Here is a 22,504-nt window from a genome sequence, read left to right as displayed (position 1 = left end):
AAGCTGACAAGTCTTAGTAAATGCTGAAATTTAGTTAAGAGTACGCGTGTTGAGAAATTAACTCTTTAAGCTGCGTTGAATTGATCCTATATTCTGCCTCCCCCTACTTTTTCTCTATGTTGAAATAGAAAAGGCGGTCATTTTTAAACAGAATAATAATGGAAAGATAGGTCCCCGAATCCTGCACAGACTTTTCTGCTATGTAAAGACTGATATACTGTACATACATACATACATACATACATACATGTTCAGACTTGATCTGGCATTTTGGTCTACCTATTAAATCCTTGCCAAGAACCTGGGGTAGCCAGATGTTATGTTTTGATAGTATTAAAGGAATCGTGGCAGGATGTGAGCTGTTCTGAATAAAGCTGCCTTTTGCAATTGACTGATGGTGATTTTTGTCAATGCCAGAGGTGTTCGAGTGGCAATTCCAGATGTTTTGGGATTGCATCTTATTACCACCAGTACTATCTTTGCTTTCTTTTGCCTCAATATTTTAGTTCTGTGCTCCACCCAGAGTCCTCTGGAGTTGGCAACCAATAAGTTTAAATAAATAAAATATTTGGATGAATTTATCCCTTTTTGCACGACTTCTATAAACTCCCGGAGAGCAGCTTTCGTGCGTTCTCTGAAAGGCAGGGAGAGAGACTGAAAAAATATAAGGAAATAATCTTTACTGATGAATGTACAGCACCAAAGAAAATGCTAGACACTTTTCACCAGCAGTATTAACAGTTGATAAATAACCAATATGGTACCTGAATGCAGATTTTTATCATGCTTGGAACGTGCCTGTTGAATTAAAAGGGACTTAATTTTCTCCTGTTCCTTTTTAGGTAGATTTTCAAGATGTCCATGCCAGGACATTAGCAGAACGAAAGAGAGATGAAGAAAGGCAGAAACGATTGGATAATATTTACAAGGATAAAGCCCAAAAAGCGGAAAAGGAAATGAAAGGTGAGAGAGATGGGTGGTTTATTTCTCCCTGTTTTATTTCTGGGGGTCACTGCCACATTCTTCCTGGTGTTTGAGGGTTTCATCCAGAGGAGGGCTTCCACAGGACCGTTGCTGTAAATGATGATCCGTTCGTAGATCGGGATGTAAGGTAAGGATCTGTGTTGGGGAAAAATAAAATGATCACAGTGAAAGGTAAGAAAATTGAACTGATGAAGGTCTGAAAACTTTCTAAGCTTGTGCCAATCTTGTCTCTCTATCCCATCCACCAAACCTCTTGGTCAGAAGTTACGTACGTTTTAAAATTCCCACCACACTGTCAAACTATCTATAAAGGCAGAATTAGCATTATTCTCATCTTCCCTATTATCTCCTTCTTATGACTATAACTTTGTTGCTCATATCTTGCACTTTATATTGTTTATTTGGTATCCTAGCATGTATGATGCATGTGGATTACTTAATTAGCATCCTGTAACTATCACTAAGTGTTGTATCTGAAGTTTTATGATGAATGTAACTTTGCAATGACTCTGATAATCTTATCACTATATTGTTGTATGTACACTGAGAGTTTATGCTCTCAAATTCCTTGTGTGTCTAATCACACTTGGCCAATCAAGAATGCTAATTCTAAAATAGAGGAGCAATACTTTTATTTTGTGCATGCTGATTAGTAAGCATTGGATCAACTGATAGATGGTTGATAGATAGTTTTTCACACGTCTGTTGCAGCTTCCCCAGAGTCACGTGATCAGAATTCAGCTGTTTGGCTACTGATTCATGTTTATGACAGTTGCAGTGTCCTGGGGGGTCACGTAATCCAGTGGTCTTCAACCTTGGCAACTTTAAGACCTGTGGACTTCAACTCCCAGAGTTCCTCAGCCAGCAAAGCTGGCTGAGGAACTCTGGGAGTTGAAGTCCACAGGTCTTAAAGTTGCCAAGGTTGGAGACCACTGACGTAATCCCCTATTTTGACCTCCTGACAATGGAGAATCCAGGTCCACTTAACAATCATGTTACCCGCTTGACAACTGCATCGATTCCCTTAACAACTGCAGCAAGACAGGTCGTAAAACGGGGCAGAACTCAATTAACAAATGCCTCGTTCAGCAAGAGAAACTTTGCCCCCCCCCCTGGTGGTCGTAAGTCAAGGGCCACCTCTACACCGAATTAATTGCTGACTTTACATGGGTGAACTAATCCTCCAGAGGAGGCTTTTGGTGCCTGCCTGCCTGCCCTAAATTTCCCGAATTCACTCGCCAGATGCGTCTCCCGAAATCCAGTCTGTGCTGACGGAGCTGGAGAGTTGTTTTCAGCTGCTGGTTCCAGATCCTTTGGGCTTCGCCACGCAGGAGATTGAAACCCCGGATTGGAGGAGAGGCCAAACAAGCCCCCGGTCTTTGGTGCAGGTTGCAAAACAGCAAGGAGCCTTCAGGGATCAGGATCAACAGCCTTGTTGCAGCAAGGACCTCCCTGCTGTTTCTCCAGGGCCAAAAACTGATCGCCGAGACTCCGATGGGGAGACGGAGAAGGACCACGGCCCAGGAGATCCCTTAAAGCCCACATCGACTTCTCCCGGTGTTATGGGAGACGAGGATCCCACAATGTTTCTTCGGAACCACGGGCTCGGTTCTTACAAATACACCCTGAGTCTTGAAGTCTCTCCAGGTACTTGGCTCTATTTCTTTTTTTAAAAAAGTTTATTTTTATTTTCATTTTTCCATAACTCCTCTTACTTACATCATTAATCTTAGCGTGTCAACTGGATACAATCTTTGTATCATCATATTTAACAGTGACATCATTTTTTAATCTATTCTTATCTTACCTTTACATTTCAATCGCCTTTTCATTCAACTCCTCCCCTGTAATTCTACGTTCTTTTCCAAATGATTCAATTTTCTGTTTCTTTTTGTCTGTATTCGTTTTCTGTCCAGTGATTAAAAACATTCCCATATCTTATAATACTCTGATTCTTCCTTCTCTTTAATTGCCAACGTTAATCTGTTCATTTCTGCAGGCTAATATTTTTTTTAATTACTTCTCCCTCTGAGGGAATTTTTTTCCAATTTTGTGCAAATACAATTCTAGCTGCAGTTATTACATGAATAATTTAAATATGCATTTTCTTTACTATATTTGTCTGGTAAAATACCCAACAAAAACAGTTCTGGCTTTAAATCAATATGCTGCTGTATCATCCTTTCCAACCACCTGCGAATTTTTGCCCAATATTTTTTTGCCTCTGCACATGTCCACCGCGTATGATAATAGGATCCCGGGGCCTGGTGACACTTCCAACACTTGGTTGATTTACCTATAAACATTTTTTCCAATCTTTCCAGTGACAGTAAAGTGTAGGTACTTGAACCTATTTCATCCAGAAGTTGCTTCTTGCTCACGGGTGGCGTCAAATATTGTCATTTTCACACAATAGAACAAACCACACGAGTAATAAGTTGCCAAATGCTAATTGGAAACGTTATTTTCAAGGATAATGTTGAACCCTTATTCTTGAAAATAATGAAACTGAGGAGAGAAGCAATAAATTAAACCAAGGAGAGGAGCAATCTAGAAGTAAGGAGAAACTTCCCAATAGGGAGAACAATTAACCAGTGGAACAGAAGTTGCCTCCAGAAGTTGTGAATGCTCCATCACTGGAGGATTTTAAGAAGAGGCAGCACTTATCTGAAATAGTATAGAGATTTCTTGCCTGAGCAGGGGGTTGGACTGGAAGACCTCCAAGGTCCCTTTGAACAGTAACAGTTACTGTTACTGTTTGTTATTGAATTTATCAGTGCTGTCTGTGTTTTTCTCTATACACATTGTGTATGTTCAATATATATAGCAATAGCAGTAGACTTATATACCGCTTCATAGGCCTTTCAGGCCTCTCTAAGCGGTTTACAGAGAGTCAGCATATTGCCCCCAACAATCTGGGTCCTCATTTTACCCACCTCGGAAGGATGGAAGGCTGAGTCAACCCTGAGCCGGTGAGATTTGAACCGCTGACCTGCTGATCTAGCAGTAGCCTGCAGTGCTGCATTTAACCACTGCGCCACCTTGGCTCTTGTGCGTATACCTATGCTGTATGTGTTCTGTCCCCCCTTCTCCGCTCGTTAAACAGACGACAGGCAAACAACTTAAAAGGAACTCTCTTTATCAGTTCTCGGCTCAGACTGGCTGCGAGCCCAAAATAAACCTAATTACAGTCTCTGCCTGAAGATAACGGAATGAAAAACAAATCTTTCTTACGGCAACACAAGTTGAACAAAACGAAAGCAAAGCACTTCTTCCAAAGTCTCTATGAATCAGGGTTACAGAAATACAAAGCACTTATCCAAGTGTATCTTACATAAACCACGACTGATGATCAGTCAATGTTGAACGAACCAAGGAACGTTGACTCCTGCAACTAGGGTGTGGCACCATCCGTCCTTTTATCCCCAGAATATGCCCCTAATGAGCCCCAGCTGCATAATGAATCTTGCATCCTGAAAAGACTCACAGAAGACATCTGCTGAGTCACATGTATGTATGTATGTATGTATGTATGTGTGTGTATATGTGTGTGTATATATATATATATACACACACACAAACACACAGAAATACACAAGAATATTGAGAGAGAAATTTGATCTTTTACTTGTCTTTGTTCCTGCTAGATGTGAAACTGAGCGAGAATGAAGACAACGCAGCCATCATAAATAACCTTTCAGATAGTTTCAAGCTCATAACGAATAAATATTTGCCATTGGTGCAGTCTTGGATTCAGGTAAGACTTTTTTTTTTAACTAACTTAAGAATGAAGTTGGATTGCTTTCCTTCTGTAATTACAGGGGTGCTGAGATCTTGGGGACCAAAACAGCTGAGATGCTTTTGGGGCCTAGACTAACAAAGAGAAGGACCAGGGGTGACGTGATAGCAGTCTTCCAGTATTTGTGGGGTCAAGAGGGGGGGGTCAACTTCTTCTCCAAAGCACCTGAAGGCAGGACAAGGAACAATGGATGGAAACTAACCAAGGAGAGAAGCATCCTGGAATTAGGGAGAAACCGTGTTAGATTTTTAGCTCCTTATTTTTCTCTGCATTATTTTTGTCAATTTGAAATAAACAGGTGAGCTTTTAGTAGTTAAGTGTTGCAAACTGCTGTTATTTTTCCTTGTGTATGAAATGCACAGCCCATCTCAGATGAACTGACTAATTTGTAATTTTTAGTTATTCACCAGGGCTGGGATAAGTGATGATCGCCTGAGACAAGCCATTGACCTTAAAAACAGATTGGAGGCGGCTTTGGGGAAGACTAAAAAAATGAACATTGATTTTAAAGAGAAGAAAAAATGGGTGAGTCGAACCCGATATTTCTAGCGAATCCTGAAATTGAAGTGACTGTATTTTCCTAATGGGCTATTTATTAATTCTTGCCAATGAAGGAGAATATTGGCAACACAGGGTTGAAATGATGCTCTCTGAGCTCTGTGGTTTTCTTGCAGACGTTTCATTACCCAAACTAGGTAACATCATCAGTGCTAGAAGGGAGTGAGGTTTGCAAACTGCACTCCTTACTAGCACTGATGATGTTACCTAGTTTGGGTAATGAAACGTCTGCAAGAAAACGACTGAATTCAGAGAGCACCAAAGTTCCCCTTCTTAATTCTTGGCTGGCTGGGGAATTCTGGGAGTTGAAGTCCACATCACTTAACAGATGTTGAGGTTGAGCAACAACAGTGCTTTAATTGCCAATTCTCCAGCTTTGTTGCCTTTGTAACACTCAAAAGAGAAGTTTGTTCTTTTCGGTTACACAAGCATGTTTAAGCGCGTTCCCCACCGTAAGCCACATTTTATTTTATTCTCTTTTATGACAATATTTACCACAGCTTGAGTTTGATTACAGACCAGGTGGTACATCTTAAATAGCCCCTGAAGTCCTCACATTCTCTCGTTTGCTAATGTTCCGTATATTTTATTTGTTCTCTTGGTCCGCCTGGTGCTTTTTTCCACTTATCACGTTGCCTGGTCATTTGACTATCACAAACAGACAGTTTTCCTTTTACCCATTTTATTCTTGGAACTGTGTTGGGTATTTTTACGTGTCATAAAATTAGCTCGTTGCTTGCAATAATTAGCTACCCGTGAATCCTCTTTTTTCTGTAGCGTTTGCTTTGGATTATTAATGTTCCATGTTAAAAATTACATTTTGAAAGCCCTTTTTTGTTTATAAACAAGCCAAGGATGGGCTTTCTCGCTCAGTGGCTGCAGGAAAGCCATTTGGGTTTCCAATTTCACACTTTCTTTATATATATATATATATATATATATATATATATATATATATATATATATATATATATATATATATATATATATATATATATATATATATATATATATATATATATATATATATATATATATATATATATATATATAATTACATAGACAACACATACACACAACAATAAAAAAAACCCATCATCACATACAGCATGTCGTTTGGTTACAAGTGTTTTAGCATTTATCATTCTTATACATTTATTATTTCACTTAATAGGTTATAATATACAGTTTGGGTTGCTTTGTTTACCATCCCTTCCTCCTGTTGTAACACCACCTTATTCTCCCTTTCTTTTCTCCCTCCCTCCCTTCTCTACTTTCTTCCTTCCTCCCCTCCTTTCCCTTCCTTCTTCCTGTACCTTTCTCCTACTCCTGCTCTTCCTCTTCCCCTTCCTACCCTCTCTCCTCCTCTTTCTCTTCTTTCCATCCTCCTCTCCTTACCTCTTTCTTTTCTCCCTCCCTCCCTTCTCTACTTTCTTCCTTCCTCCTCTCCTTCCCCTTCCTTCTTCCCTTACCTCTCCTTTGCTCCTGCTCTTCCTCTTTCCCTTCCTACCCTCCTCTCCTCCTCTTTCTCTCCTTTCCATCCTCCTTTCCTTTCCCTTTCCTTTCTCCCTCCCTCCCTTCTCTACTTTCCTCCTTCCTTCTCTCCTTCCCCTTCCTTCTTCCCGTACCTCTCCTTTGCTCCTGCTCTTCCTCTTTCCCTTCCAATTTCACACTTTCTGCCAAACTGTCGGTGGGCCGTTCTTGAACAAGACAAGTGAGGGAGCCAACGAGGCTCGGATTGAAATGGAAGGCCTCCTTCACACAATTCTCTTCCCTGCAGAGGCACCCAACCTCCCTTCCCGGTGTACAATATTGCAAAGTGTAAAGCCTTAAATGCGCACAGAGAATCTACCGTGACACCATTAAACCCTGGGTGTCTGAACGATGGTAAAGGGTTTCTTGCTTGAGCAGGGGGGATGGACTAGAAGACCTCCAAGGTCCCTTCCTTGGAGCCGAGGTGGCACAGTGGTTAAATGCAGCACTGCAGGCTACTTCAGCTGACTGCAGTTCTGCAGTTCGGCTGTTCAAATCTCACCGGCTCAGGGTTGACTCAGCCTTCCATCCTTCCGAGGTGGATAAAATGAGGACCCGGATTGTTGTTGGGGGCGATATGCTGACTCTGTAAACTGCTTAAAGAAGGCTATAAAAACACTATGGAGTGGTATATAAATCTAAGTGCTATTGCTCTTCCTTCCTTCCTTCGTTCCTTCCTCCCTCCCTCCCTCCCTTCCTCCTTCCCTCAGCCTTCCATCCTTCCGAGGTGGGTAAAATGAGGACCCGGATTGTTGGGAGCGATATGCTGACTCTGTAAACCGCTTAGAGAGGGCTGAAAGCCCTATGAAGCGGTATATAAGTCTAACTGCTATTGCTATTGCTATTCCAACTCTGCTATTCTATTAATTAACCAAAAGAACAGCTTCCTTCCAGAGGTTGTGGCTGTTGGAGGTTTTCAGAAGGGATTGAACGGCCACTTGTCTGTGGTGGAGAAGCTATGGGTGGCTCAGGTGGCAGAGACAGAGCCCTCTTTGAGGGCACGCGAGCCGTTGCCCCAGCTGAGCTCCACTGTGCGTGCACGCCTGCCTCCCACCGGCCAGCTAACTTTTGGGTCTCTGCTGCAGATGCGCAGGGGGCAGGGCACGTGGCGGGAGACGTGTGCACATGTGTGGGGACTGGGGAGAGTGCGAGGGCATGTGGAGCCATTTGCCCATCATAAACTGCCAGGGAAGCTCGCAAGTATCGAATTGTGCGACCACAAGACAACGCAACAGTCACAATTCCAAGCTGGTCTCTTTTGAGTGCCCGAATCGCAATCTCACAATTCTCTTCATTCTGCAACAGCCACAACTACGAGGACCTGTCTTCTTGTCCTCTTGTAACTTTGAACAGTCACTAAACAGTTGGCCATTAAGCGAGGACCACCTGTATTTTTTCCCCAGGCGAATATAGCAATAGCAATAGCAGTAGACTTATATACCGCTTCATAGGGCTTTCAGGCCTCTCTAAGCGGTTTACAGAGAGTCAGCATATTGCCCCCACAGTCTGGGTCCTCATTTTACCCACCTCGGAAGGATGGAAGGCTGAGTCAACCCTGAGCCGGTGAGATTTGAACCGCTGACCTGCTGATCTAGCAGTAGCCTGCAGTGCTGCATTTAACCACTGCGCCACCTTGGCTCTTAATATCTTGTCATTCAGGGCTTGTATTTATCTAGGAGCGTTTTTCAGTGGCCATTAGGGGGCGCTGTTTTCTTCATGCTGGCTATTTCTCTGCTGACATCATTACAAAATATTATTTAAGTGAGATCATCTAAAACAGTGTTTCTCAACCTTGGTGACTTTAAGTCCTGTGGACTTCAACTCCTAGAATCCCCCAGCCAGCACAGCTGGCTGGGGGATTCTGGGAGTTGAAGTCCACAGGACTTAAAGTCACCAAGGTTGAGAAACACTGATCTAAAATGACCATAACTTGAAATGGGGGGGAGCGAACCCTATTTTCTACACTGTTTCTAAATTTGCTATTAGCTAAATTTTTCTTTTTTAAGTATGCGTACATCTCATTTGGTAAGTTGGGGGTTTGGATACGTGGCAGTTTGAAGAGCGTGTTACTTTACTGAAATAATGCAAGCAATTCAGTTAGTAGCTGGAATGAATTGGGTTGCAATTAGGAAGGGCTTTAATTTTTCGTGGGGGGCTTGCAAAGGGCCACCTGGTCTTCCACTGCTGACCTAATGCCCGTTAATTGTACAAGAATCTCACTGATACGAAACACATAACTTTCGTGGCAAGATGGACGGGATGAAATGCCTTAGCTGCAAGAATAATATAATGCCCAATGCAGGGTAAAAAATGCATCTCTCTTACTTGAGTTGCAGCCCAGCTAATCTCCTAATGCCTTTGTCCTTCCGGTTCGCAAAGAAAGTTCTTTTATTTCGACTTGTGGTCAAAAATGCGTTTTCAGGACTGTCACGCTGGTGTGATGCATTTGGCAATCCTCATATTTAAACTTTAAATTCAAGGCTAAAAAGAAAAAACTTAATAAGTAGTACTCCAGAGTTATCAACCCATCCTTTTGTAGAGAAGTTCCAGTTGGGACATTCTGGTTCAGAGTTAAGTGGCCTTTAAAAGCAAATAGGGACCCTTCGTGACTCTGCTAATTTCCTTGTTTTCTGAGAGAAAAAATATATGAAATTATGCCTAGGCTCAGAAGGAAGGAAATTCCTTCATTCTCCATATTTCCCAACAAGAGCCAAGGTGGCGCAGTGGTTAAATGCAGCACTGCAGGCTACTGCTAGATCAGCAGTTCAGCGGTTCAAATCTCACCGGCTCAGGGTTGACTCAGCCTTCCATCCTTCCGAGGTGGGTAAAATGAGGACCCAGATTGTTGGGGGCAATATGCTGACTCTGTAAACCGCTTAGAGAGGCCTGAAAGGCCTATGAAGCGGTATATAAGTCTACTGCTATTGCTATATTCCCAACCACTCCTCTCCCTCAGAATTATCTAGTCCCAAATATGTCCATGTCTACCCCAGGTTGAAACTCCGAAATATATTCCAGATCCATTTGGACTGCGGAACAGCATTATGTACGTTATTTAAGTAGTCCTCGGCTTATGACCACAATTGAGTCCCAAAACTTCTGTTGCTAAGCAAGAGACATTGGTTAAGTGAGTTTTGCCTCATTTTACAGCTTTTCTTGCCTCGGTCATTAAGTGAGTCACTGCGGGTGTTGAAGTCAGTGGCACGGTTGTGAAGTGAGCCTGGCTTCCCCATTGTCTTTGTCAGATGGTCGCAAAAGGGGATCACGTGACCCCAGGACACTGCAACCGTCATAAATATGAGCCAGTTGCCATTTTTATAACTTTAAACGGTCACTAAGTGAATTGCTGTAATCCAGTGAAATGCCTTGGCTGATCCGGGAGCTCATTCCATAATCTGCTGGTTTGGAAAAAGAGAAAAATTGACGCCACTTAGTGCCTGATTTATGTGGCGTTAACGTTTTATTTAAAAGTTCCCGAATTGACAAAGTTATAAAAATCTGCATCCCAATGAAGAATCTTGGCAGTCGTTCTAATTGTCAGTCGATTCCAAAGATTTTTATAGGCCGCTAAACGGCCTCCCGGTGTAGCATGTGGCTTTTACAAGCCCTGCCTCCCCCTTCCTTCAAGGGGATTGACACCATGGCCAAATTCAAAATGTAAACTTTGCTCGTATCAATTGGTTCCACTCCAAACATGATAGATAGATAGATAGATAGATAGATAGATAGATAGATAGATAGATAGATAGATAGATAGATAGATAGATAGATAGAAGATGTATCGATAAATAGAAGATAGATAGATAAATAGAAGATAGATAGATAGATAGATAGATAGATAGATAGATAGATAGATAGATAGATAGATAGTAGATGTATCGATAAATAGAAGAAAGTTAGATAGATAGATAGATGTATCGATAAATAGACGATAGATAGATAGAAGATAGATAGATAGATAGAAGATAGATAGATGGATAGATAGATAGATGGATAGATAGATAGATAGTAGATGTATCGATAAATAGAAGAAAGATAGATGTATCGATAAATAGAAGAAAGATAGATGTATCGATAAATAGAAGAAAGAAAGAAAGATAGATAGATAAATAGACGTATCGATAAATAGAAGAAAGTTAGATAGATAGATGTATCGATAAATAGATGATAGATAGATAGATAGATAGATAGATAGATAGATAGATAGATAGATGATAGATAGATAGATAGATAGATAGATAGATAGATAGATAGATAGATAGATAGATAGATAGATAGATAGATAGAAATAGGTAGGTAGGTAGGTAGGTAGGTAGATTAGATGATAGATAGATAGATAGATAGATAGATAGATAGATAGATAGATAGATAGATAGATAGATAGATAGATAGGCAGAAAGAGAAAGGGGGAATGAGAGAGAAAGAGAGAGAATAGAGAGAGGGAATGAGAGAGAATGAAAGCATGTGGGAGAGAGTGAGAGAATATGAGAGAGAATAGAGAGAGAATGAAAGAGAACATGAGAGAGAATATGAGAGAGAGAGAGCAATTCCTTGGCCAAAAATCCTTGTAAGAGAGAGGGGGGAGAGAGACCCCTGTGAGTAGATGAGCGTGAGATATTGGTGTGGTAGAATAATTTGCAAGATCTTCTGGTGAGGATATTAGCATATAAATAGCAGGTGGAGTGAGGGCCACCACAGTTGAGTACGCTTAATTTTTAGTTTATAAGAGAGAATGGGTTTTTAAATGCGTAGTCATCAAGCCTGCTGAAAGACAAATGAAGTTTAGAGTTCACTTATGAGAGGATTACCTCACATTAGCGGAAAGAGATCACAACTCAACTCTGGGCCCTACTTACGCTCACGCCTGAGTGGAAAAGAAGCCGTTTCATGAGGGGAAGGGAGAAGACGTTGGTGGCCCACATTGTGAGCCTCAAAGTGGCTTCTGCTTTTCAGAAATTCAGAGTCGGTGAGCTAATCGCATTGGCTTCCTTTGTTTCGGCTTTTCCCCTACGGGTGTGTCTACAGTTGTGGGTTGTGCGTCTTTGAGTTGTGGTTGATAGACAGACAGACAGACAGATAGATAGGATATGTTAGGATAGACAGACAGACAGATGGTACATAATGGATGGATAGAAGAGGGATGGGTAGATGAGAGATTATAAGGATGGATGGATAGATAGATGATAGAGAGAGAGAGAGAGAGAGAGAGAGAGAGAGATAGAGAAACAGAGAGATAGATAGATAGGATATATTAGGATAGACAGACAGACAGATGGTACATAATGGTTGGATAGAAGAGAGGGATGGGTAGATGAGAGATTATAAGGATGGATGGACGGACAGAGACAGACAGACAGGTAGATAGGATATGTTAGGATAGGCAGACAGACAGATGGTACATAATGGATGGATAGAAGAGAGGGATGGGTAGATGAGAGATTATAAGGATGGATGGATGGATGGATAGATGATAGATAGATAGATAGATAGATAGATAGATAGATAGATAGATAGATAGATAGATAGATAGAAAAAGAAAGAAAGAAAGAACATAGTAGATGGATAAATTTATGTATGTATTTAATTAAGATGCCACTCCCCTTCACCAATAAGGCAAATCTTACCAAACCATTATACTATATATACTAAAGCAATTGTCCACCCTGGCTGACCATGAAGAAGCATCTAAGATAGCTTGGTTGGCATCTGTGGCAACCCAAAGTAGATATTCTTTGTAAAAATAACAAAAAAGTCACCCCTGGTCCTTCTCTTCCTTGGACCAGACCTCCCCAGATGTTGCCTGATTTCTCTGAGAAGGAAAGCGAGTCAACTAGATCTTAAAAGAGAATCACAGAAGCTCTTCAATTCCCATTGAAGAGAGGCCTGATTCGCCTACCATAAGTATTTGATGTGGTGATTGATTTAAAAAAAATGTTTTTACGCAACTCACTGCGGCGAGATGGAAACGCTGCTTGTCCATTGATGATCTTCTCAGCCCAAAAAACAAGATGGTGCAAGATGGGAAAGAGATGGAGACCTCAACTTTGGGGTTTCGTGCATGCGCAGACTCTGTTTGGTGCACGGCTTCCTTTAAACCAAGTTGTCAAATTCTCTTGAATTGATCGCCTTGTTACTCTACTGTTGAGGGAGCATCCAAACTGCATACTTTTACGTCCACAAGAGTCAGAAATCGAGTTTTGCATTGGTGCAAGCCATATTTTGAACTAGAAAAGAGAGATTCAAACACTGCAAGTCTAATTAACACAATTCTGCTGGCTTTCTGGCTACAAAAAAGAGGGTTTTTTTTTTTTTTCAAAATAAGCAATTTTTAAATGAAAAGAAGTGGGGGAAACATGAATGATGGAATGATCTACTTGTTTCTCTCCAGTTCTGATGGTTCGCTCTTAAAATGTCTTTTCCCCACTCAATGCCATATATAGTCAATTATCTTTACAAATAATGAGGAAAGCAGCTTGCTTAAAATAATAAGAATGCTAATATCTTTATTTGGGAACAGAGGGATTAATGCTAAGGTGTTAATTTTCTTTTCTTTCTTACCCCCCCCCCCCCGGCAAATGAGAACTTAATAAAGAAGTTATTCGCCGAATCCAAGGGTGCAGACAATAAGCATAATATTTTATGAAAATGACCCTCATATTTAAAAACCTGGCATTATATGTTATGCATTGTAGCACCAAGTCCACATCTACCTTTTGGGAAATTAAAACCCATAAATTCTGTTTAGTGTTTGATATGCACTGTACTAGCTGAAAGCAATCATCACCCCTAAAACCTTGGTGGCTTTTCACCTTTCATAAATTCCTGGCTCGATCCTATACAAAAAATAATTTTCAGCTCCGTGGCTCATTGTTATTCAAACGTGATTGATTGTCGTCATTTGCTCCGCGGGGAAGTTAAGTGCTCCTGTCATTTCCAAAGAGTATAATTGGGACGTTTTACAGGTCAGTGGAAGTGACAGGCTTGGCTTTTGATTAGTGTTGGACTGATAACAAATATTACAGTTTCCCGTGATTAATGCTTTCTATAGTGGCTAAATGTGCACTTCATGGATTGTGCCTAAACAGAGTGAATTTGCATCTTATTATTCCGCTCCCTGGCAGAAATCTTTGTGCCTCTTCGACTGGTAAGTGTGCAGGAATGCGGTCGCCCAAGTTGCGTTTTACACACGCCTCTTAATCTTGGGGATTAACTGGGGGGGGGGGGGCATCTTGATGGTGAGCCTGAATAATCTCCAGCATCTGTGTCAAATCGTAACTGGGAAGTTTCAGCAAACTTTTTAAACTCCATTTTAACTTTTCTTCCAGTTTAACCTGGTATAAAATCATCTTTAATATGAAATCATAGTTTCCCCCCCCCCCAGGCCATCACTCTGCTGAACATCCAGCTCCCACAGCACCGTCTTATGCCTAAAGATATTTACTCATGTACTGTAGGTGGGATTCAGATAATTTTAACAACCGGTTCTCTGCCCTAATGATTTCTTCCAATAACCAGTTCACCAAACTGCTCAGAAAGTTAACAACCGGTTCTCCCGAAGTGGTGTATGCTGTCTGAATCCCACCACTAGTAGTAGGGCTGTATCATCTTTCCTACTACCTTCTCCTCTTGTTGGTATCTTCTGATTTATCACTTGTTGTTTGTATCTTATGATTAATGATTGTATCTTATGATTTATCATCGACGATTTATCACTTTGTTGTTTGTATGTACACTTGAGAGCTTCTGCGCTGGAGACAAAATTCCTTGTGTGTCCACTCACACTTGGCCAATAAAGAATATTCCAATCTTAATTCCAACATGAATGTTCATAGAACCTTTTTAAGAAGTCCTCCATCTGCTTCCTGCTTTTCAGTCCCAACTCAGTTGCCTTCAAAAGTATTCAAGATGTTTCACTTTATTTCTCTCTGGATGCAGAGCCACCCAACTTTTGCTTTTTTTAATCTTCTTTCCTGGAACGCAAGTTTACGCCAGTCCTTATCCAAGTTAGCATCCTAAACAAGATCAAGAACCAAAAGCTACATTCTCCGTTCCCTTTCCTCTGTCCCCCTGTTCACAAGCACGTGGTTAAAGTCCAGAGGAAGGAAAGGATTGGGGGATTTATATACCCCATCAGTCACTTGCAGGAAAGGTTCAGTGATGTTTTAGCATTCAATTCAAAAGCCAGTTTTTCTCCTGGCTCGAAAATAGGAGGCTGACTAGGACCGAAAGGCCCTTCGTAAGCAAGCGAAACCTTTTTCCTTCCAGTTTACCAAGTTAAAGAGGCCTCTGTACCTTTTCCACGCTAACAGCGAATTTCTGCTGGAGGGTTATTGGATCCAGTTCAATGTTTTAGAAAATAGAACTGTAAGAGACATAATTAATACTTTCTCTCCCTCTCTCTCTGCCTCCCTCCCTCCTCTCTCTCTGTCTCTCTCTCTCCTTCTGTCTCTCTCCCTCCTTCTCTCTCTCTCTCTCTCTCTCTTAAGAGAAAGTTTTAAGTGCACTTTGCAAAACACAGCCTGCAAATTTCTCATCGTTAGGGATCACTGGCGCAGTTGCCTTCCTGAAAAGAAATTTACACAGGAATTTCCATGAGATCAGATCGAAAACCCAAGTGCAAGACTTCTTAGAAAGTTCCCTGAACTCTATTCGGAGGTTAAACTCGAAGAAAAAATAAATAAACGTGTTTTTTTTTTTAAAGGGCAATTCCTAGGCATATACCAATATGTTAAGGGACACTAAAGCAGTGTTTCTCAACCTTGGCCACTTGAAGATGTCTGGACTTCAACTCTCAGAATTCCCCAGCCAGCGAATGCTGGCTGGGGAATTCTGGGAGTTGAAGTCCAGACATCTTCAAGTGGCCAAGGTTGAGAAACACTGCACTAAAGTATTAGCTATTATAAATATGCCTTTTTTTATTTTTACAGCTATGGAGATTCTCCGTCCTCCAGGTCAAGGTTGTCCCAAAGATGCTTTTTTTTTCCCAAGAGGCAACTGGACTTTCTTGGTTTTTCCTTGAAGATATTTTTCTTCTCATCCAAGGAGCTTCCTCGGTATGGAGCTATGGAGCTGAGGAAGCTTCTTGGATGAGAAGCGAAACGCCTTCAGAGAAAAACCAGAAAGTCCAATTTCCTCTTGAAAAAAAGCACCTCTGGGGGCCTTTTTTACCTATTGTGGGAGAGGCTCCCCCCCCTCCACCACCACCCCCCGAATCCAACTATGGCAAGAGATTTGACAGTTCATAAAAGAAGCAATAACGACTATAAAATTTATGAATCAGTTAACTTTTAATGTGCAATTTATTTTATCTATTTACAGTATGCCTCTTGTAATTTCAGTAATTTCTTGAGTCCAAAGGTGTTATGAGGTTCTGGGGAAATAAGGATGTCGGCTGTAATTCTTTCTCTCGTGGCTGCCACAAGGAGAATGTGTAAAACATCACACAATCATGTAAAGGGTTTTTTTCTTTTGGGGGTGGTGGGTGTTAATTCTTGCCATACACGAGTTTTTAAATTTTTGCTGTCGTCCATGGAGAAAAGCAAGAGTTTTGGTTGCATTTCCTTCAGAAATAAACTCTTAAAAAGACGAGCGAGGGGAGAACGGTCCCACTTATCTTGCTGTCCTTGGCGAAGGGGTTTCAACAGCAAATGTTATTGTTTATTAAATGCTGAAAAGCGGCCCTGTTGGATCCAACCTAAAACCCCTCCTTTAAAAAAATATACAGGATTGCAACGCTTTCATTTTCCCCCGATCTGTTTCTAATCCCTTTTCTGAGTGAGCAGACCGACAGATTGTGGTGCCTTTTCGCACACAGCTCATCCTTGACTTACGACCATGATTAAGTTGTACTGTCTTGTGTTTTAATCTTTTTTAATATTTTTTAAATTGCTTTTATGTAAGCCTTCGGGATTGGGCGGCATACAAATCTATTAAAATTACAAATTACAATGATTGAGTCCAAAATTTCCATTGCTAAGCCAAAAAATTATTGTTGTTGTTGTTGTTGTTGTTATTATACAATTGTATCACAGCGGCCAGTTGTTTCGCCAGATTTGGCATTGGTTACTAGTCGGGCCCCACCCAGGGGCCTAGGACGTCGTAACGTATTTTCGTAATATGCGTGCAGATCCAAGCAGTGCGGCTTTTTGCATTTGACTGATGGTGATTTTGTCAATTTTTAACTGTTTTAAATGTAATTCCAGTGCTTTTGGAGTAGCACCCAGTGGGCCAATTACCACTGGAATTATCACTGCTGGTTTGTGCCATAGTCGTTGAATTTTGATTTTTAAGTCCTGGTATCTTGCTATTTTTTCGTGTTCCTTCTCGGCGACCCTGCTATCACCTGGTATTGCGATGTCTATGATTGTGACCTTATTTTTCTCAACCAGTGTGATGTCTGGTGTATTATGCGCCAGTATTTTGTCGGTTTGTATACGGAAATCCCACAAGATCTTGACCATCTGATTTTCGGTGACTTTTTCAGGCTGATGTTCCCACCAGTTTGTTGCTGTTTTAATATTATAATTTTTGCACAAATTCCAATGGATCATTTGTGCTACTGAATTGTGCCGCAATTTATAATCAGTCTGCGTGATATGTTTTTTTACAGCAGCTGAGTATGTGATCAACAGTTTCATCAGCTTCTTTGCAAAGTCTGCATTTGGCATCATCAGAGGATTTTTCGATTTTGGCCTTAATGGCATTTGTGCGGATAGCTTGTTCTTGCGCAGCCAGGATTAGTGACTCTGTTTCTTTCTTTAATGTACCTGTTGTTAACCATAACCAAGTTTGTTCACTGTCCACTTTATCTTTTATTTTTTCCAGAAATTGGCCATGCAGTGCTTTGTTCTGCCAACTCTCCATTCTTGATTTTATCACATCTTTTCTGTATTCTTGTTTCGTCTGTTGGGCCTTCAGTAGATTTTTGTTCTTTACTTCGATTAATAGATGTTCTTGACTTTCTTTTAAATAATCAGCCAATCCATGTTTTTCTTCTTCAACTGTTTGCTTCACTTGTAATAATCCTCTGCCACCTGATTTTTGGGGCAGGTACAGTCTATCAGTATCACCACGTGGATGTAAACTGTAGTGCATTGTCATTAGTTTCCTGGTTTTTCGGTCCAAAAGGTCCAAATCAGCTTGTGTCCAGAAAAACCAGGAAACTAATGATTATTATTATTTATTTATTTATTTATTTATTTATTTATTTATTTATTTATTTATTTATTTATTTATTTATTTATTTATTTATTTATTTATTTATTTATTTATTTATTTATTTATTTGTCTTGTATGCCGCCCACTCCCGGAGGACTCCGGGCGGCTCACAAAAGACAAGGGAGAGAGGGTTAAATGAGTTTTGCCCCGTTTTACGACCTTTCTTGCCACCATGGTTAAGTGAATCACGGCCGATGTTGAATTAGTCACACGGTTGTTAAGTGAATCTGGCTTTCCCACGGACTTTGCTTGTCAGAAGGTCGCAAAACGGGATCCCGTGATCCTGGGACACAGCGGCCGTCGTAAGTACAGGCCAACAGAAAGTCAAACACTAAATACATTTTGGGTGTAATAAGACACCAATAATTGTGCCTGTGGCTTCTGCTAGATGCACGGCGAGATTTTCTCCCCCCCCCGCCCCCCCATAAGAGCCAAGGTGGCGCAGTGGTTAAATGCAGCACTGCAGGCTACTGCTAGATCAGCAGGTCAGCGGTTCAAATCTCACCGGCTCAGGGTTGACTCAGCCTTCCATCCTTCCGAGGTGGGTAAAATGAGGACCCAGATTGTTGGGGGCAATATGCTGACTCTCTGTAAACCGCTTAGAGAGGCCTGAAAGGCCTATGAAGTGGTATATAAGTCTACTGCTATTGCTATTGCTATTATGGAGTCTTGAACGTTTTTAACTCTTTGTCCTAGATGAGAAGTCAGGAGGAGGAGGAGGAAGATGAGTTTGTGGAGGTGCCTGAGAAAGAGGGATTCGAGCCGCACATCCCCCATCACCTCCGGGAAGAATATGGTGAGTTTGTCCAGCCCCGAAGGCTTCAAAGTTTGTTTTTCTGGTTTTGGGGTCTTCAATCTCTATTTCCGGTGGGTGTTGCTAAGGGGGTCCCTGGGTTGGAGCCTCTGGAACAATCTCTTTGGGTACCTTATGCCAACCGGGAACTCTTCCAGGTAAAAGGTTGCAATGTGAGTCCAGGAGGCCATGTTGAGGAAGAGCAGTGAAGGGGTGGAGGTTCGTTCTCCAAGCTTGTGGGTCGGTTTCTGAACATTTCGTTACCATGCTAGGTAACGTCTTCAAGGGAGTTTAAGGGATGTCAGTGTCGGTGTTCTTCTGTTTGTTAGGGCTTCGTGCGGTCAGAGAGTCTTGGCATAGTGAGGTCACGTCAGGTGAGAGTCCCACCAGGTCAGGGTCTCAATGTGACCTCCCCATCACAAGGCCCTCACCTGACATGACCCTCACCTGACACATCTCAAGGCCCTCACTTGATTCACCCACACCTGTCCCATCTCAAGGCCCTCACCTGACATGACCCACACATCACGCGGTGGTTAGAGCCCAGTACTGCAGGCTAATTCCTGCTGACCGCCAGCTGCCTGCAATTTGCCAGTTCGAATCTCACCGGGCTCAGGGTTTTACCTCAGCTTTCCATCCTCTGCCTTAAAGCATCCTTTCAAAAAACACCTGGGATTGCCCAGTGCAATTGAAATATGATGCATATTCAATTAAGGAGCCCTAGCCAGGTGCCAACCCCCCCCCCTCCACCTCCTTCAAAATACTTCATAGTCCACCTGCAGAACTGTGATATTCTCCACAGTTACTTATTCTCCAAAGCACCTGAGGGTAGGACAAGAAACAATTGATTGAAACCCAAGAAGGAGAGATGCAACCCAGGACGAAGGAGAAATTTCCTGACAATTAGAACAATTAAATGGTGGAATGACTTGCTTCCAGATGTTGTGGGTGCTCCATCATTGGGGTTTTTTAAGAAGAGACTGGACAACTGTTTATCTGGAATGGTCTAGGGCAGTGTTTCTCAACCTTGGCCACTTGAAGATGTCTGGACTTCAACTCCCAGAATTCCCCAGCCAGCGAATGCTGGCTGGGGAATTCTGGGAGTTGAAGTCCAGACATCTTCAAGTGGCCAAGGTTGAGAAACACTGGTCTAGGGTGTCCTGCTTGAGCAGGGGATGGACTAGAAGACCTCCAGGGTCCCGTCCAGCTCTATTCTGATTGATTGATTGATTGATTGATTGAATTGGATGCCCAGTGTTCTGTTTACAAACTGTTCTCAGGAAATAACCCTACGTAAAATTGTCCCTGTTGCTTTGAATTTGCATACTGATTAACAGCAAATTATATACTGCTTATCTTGGAATTAAAATTAATTTGCTTTTAAATAATTGGGGAACTCATCAAGTTTTCAGATGACACCAAGCTGGCAGGAATAGCCAACACTCCAGAAGACAGGCTCAAGATACAGAAGAATCTTGACAAACTTGAACATTGGGCACTATCTAATAAAATTTAAATTCCATGGTGAAAAAAGTAAGGTTCTACATTTAGGCAAGAAAAACGAAATGCACAGGTACAGTATAGGTGGTACCTTGCTCAACAGTAGTAACTGGGAGAGGGATCTTGGAATCCTAGTGGACGATCACTTAAATCTGAGCCAGCCGTGTGCAGCAGCTGCCAAAAAAGCCAACACAGTTCTAGGCTGCATAAATAGAGGGATAGAATCAAGATCACATGAAGGGTTAATACCATTTTATAAGGCCTTGGTAAGGCCACACTTGGGATATTTGCGTTCAGTTTTGGTCGCCACGATGTAGAAAAGATGCAGAGACTCTGGAAAGAGTGCAGAGAAGAGCAACAAAGAGGATTAGGGGACTGGAGACTAAAACAGATGAAGAACGGTTGCAGGAACTGGGCATGTCTAGTTTAATGAAAAGGAGGACTAGGGGAGACATGACAGCAGTCTTCCGATATCTCAGGGGTTGCCACACAGAAGAGGGAATCAAGCTATTCTCCAAGGCACAATAAATCAGGACAAGAAGCAATGGATGGAAACTAATCAAGGAGAGAAGCAACTTAGAACTGAGGAGAGAATTTCCTGACAGTTAGAACAATTAATCAGTGGAACAGAAATTGCCTCCTGAAGTTGTGAATGCCCCAACACTGGAAGTCTTTAAGAAGATGCTGGATAGCCATTTGTCTGGAACGGTATAGGGTTTCTTGCCTAGGCAGGGGGTTGGACTAGAAGACCTCCAAGGTCCCTTCCAACTCTGCTATTGTATTGTAAAGCATTCTGCTCCGAAACCTACGCTCGTAAAATGAGCAATTCCTAAGCGTTTTGCATTCTGATTAAAACCTCAAAAGTTCAACTGCTACTTGCCTGGCTTTTCACAGCAAGCACCAAGATAGAGAAGGAGCATTGAAATTCCCAATTTCCATTTTATCCTTAAAAATTTAGAACCATCCGTTTCATGGCCTACCCATTTTTCTTTTTCTTTGTATACCAGGTTTCTGTTACCATCCAGAAACAGTTAGCGGATTAGTTTTTAATTAATCTCACAGCTGCAAAAAGTACATCCTGACCGCCATTAGGACAAGAAATGAGTTTTGGGATAGATGGGAGAGCCAATTTGATTTTCTGTGGGCAAGATAGAATGCAAATTTGCAAAAGAATTTCGGTGATTAGGCAACTGAAGTGTGAAGACATAACCCATTAAGGGGTGTCATGCCAAATTAACATTACCAGGCTTTTTAATGACCCCTCATTTGTATAATCCTTATTTACACTAGCACCTGATCACCATCGGTTGATGATGGTCATTTTATTTGCACTCAAAATTCCCAGCAAAAGAGCCCAATTTTGTTGAGAATGGGCCCCTTCAATTGCGATCGGAAGTTATTTTAAATCTGGCAGATGAAGGTCCCTGAAGGAAAATTTTGGAATTTTTCATTAATATATATATGCCCAAAGATGAAAAGAGACACCCATTCCCTCAATGGAAGAGCCATCAATGGCTCTGATGTGTTGGCAGAGTTGGCAAAGCCAACGAAAATGAAGAATTTATCTCATTTTGCTTCAGTTCGTAAATCATTTCTGGATTCTCTACTCAAAACTGCAAAAAAACCCACTTTAATTGTAGGTTTCGGTGATTAGAAGGACTTTTGCAGTTGTAGAAATGGGTTGAAACGTTTAGAAATGTAAAGGAAAAAAAATTGAGGCTGTAAATTTGTTTGTATTCTACTGCAGTGGGAAAAATTGGAAGTCACAACTTTTTTCCCCCCTTTTTCTCTTCTTTCTGGACTTTTTTTTTCTCTTTCACTTCCTCGATTTTTCCTTCTCTTCGCTTTCTACCTTGCAATAAACTTTAATGAAATACTTTAAAACTAAGAGAAGTTATTTATAGAAGTGTATATTTGAACCAATAGCAGTAGACTTATATACCGCTTCATAGGCCTTTCAGCCCTCTCTAAGCGGTTTACAGAGAGTCAGCATATTGCCCCCAACAATCTGGGTCCTCATTTTACCCACCTCGGAAGGATGGAAGGCTGAGTCAACCCTGAGCCGGTGGGATTTGAACCGCTGAACTGCTGATCTAGCAGTAGCCTGCAGTGCTGCATTT

The 22,504-nt window shown here is 41.5% G+C and overlaps 1 protein-coding gene across 1 annotated transcript in view; it reads left to right on the top strand.

The window, feature by feature from the left end:
* The window catches only part of UVSSA (UV stimulated scaffold protein A), a 47,958-nt gene that overhangs the window by 3,307 nt on the left and 22,147 nt on the right, over nt 1-22,504 (top strand). The window contains exons 4-8 of the mRNA XM_087726925.1: nt 843-963; nt 2,227-2,631; nt 4,632-4,741; nt 5,183-5,308; nt 18,788-18,887. Coding sequence (XP_087583051.1) covers nt 843-963; nt 2,227-2,631; nt 4,632-4,741; nt 5,183-5,308; nt 18,788-18,887 — 862 coding nt within the window. The remainder of the gene's footprint in view (nt 1-842; nt 964-2,226; nt 2,632-4,631; nt 4,742-5,182; nt 5,309-18,787; nt 18,888-22,504) is intronic.

Source organism: Thamnophis sirtalis, unplaced genomic scaffold, assembly GCF_051295495.1.
Source record: "Thamnophis sirtalis isolate CommonGarterSnake01/CBP01778 unplaced genomic scaffold, rThaSir2_p1.2 scaffold_12, whole genome shotgun sequence".
NCBI classification, from domain to species: domain Eukaryota; kingdom Metazoa; phylum Chordata; class Lepidosauria; order Squamata; family Natricidae; genus Thamnophis; species Thamnophis sirtalis.
The sequence above is the reverse complement of the archived record's forward strand: the minus strand, read 5'-3'. Positions and strand labels throughout refer to the sequence as shown.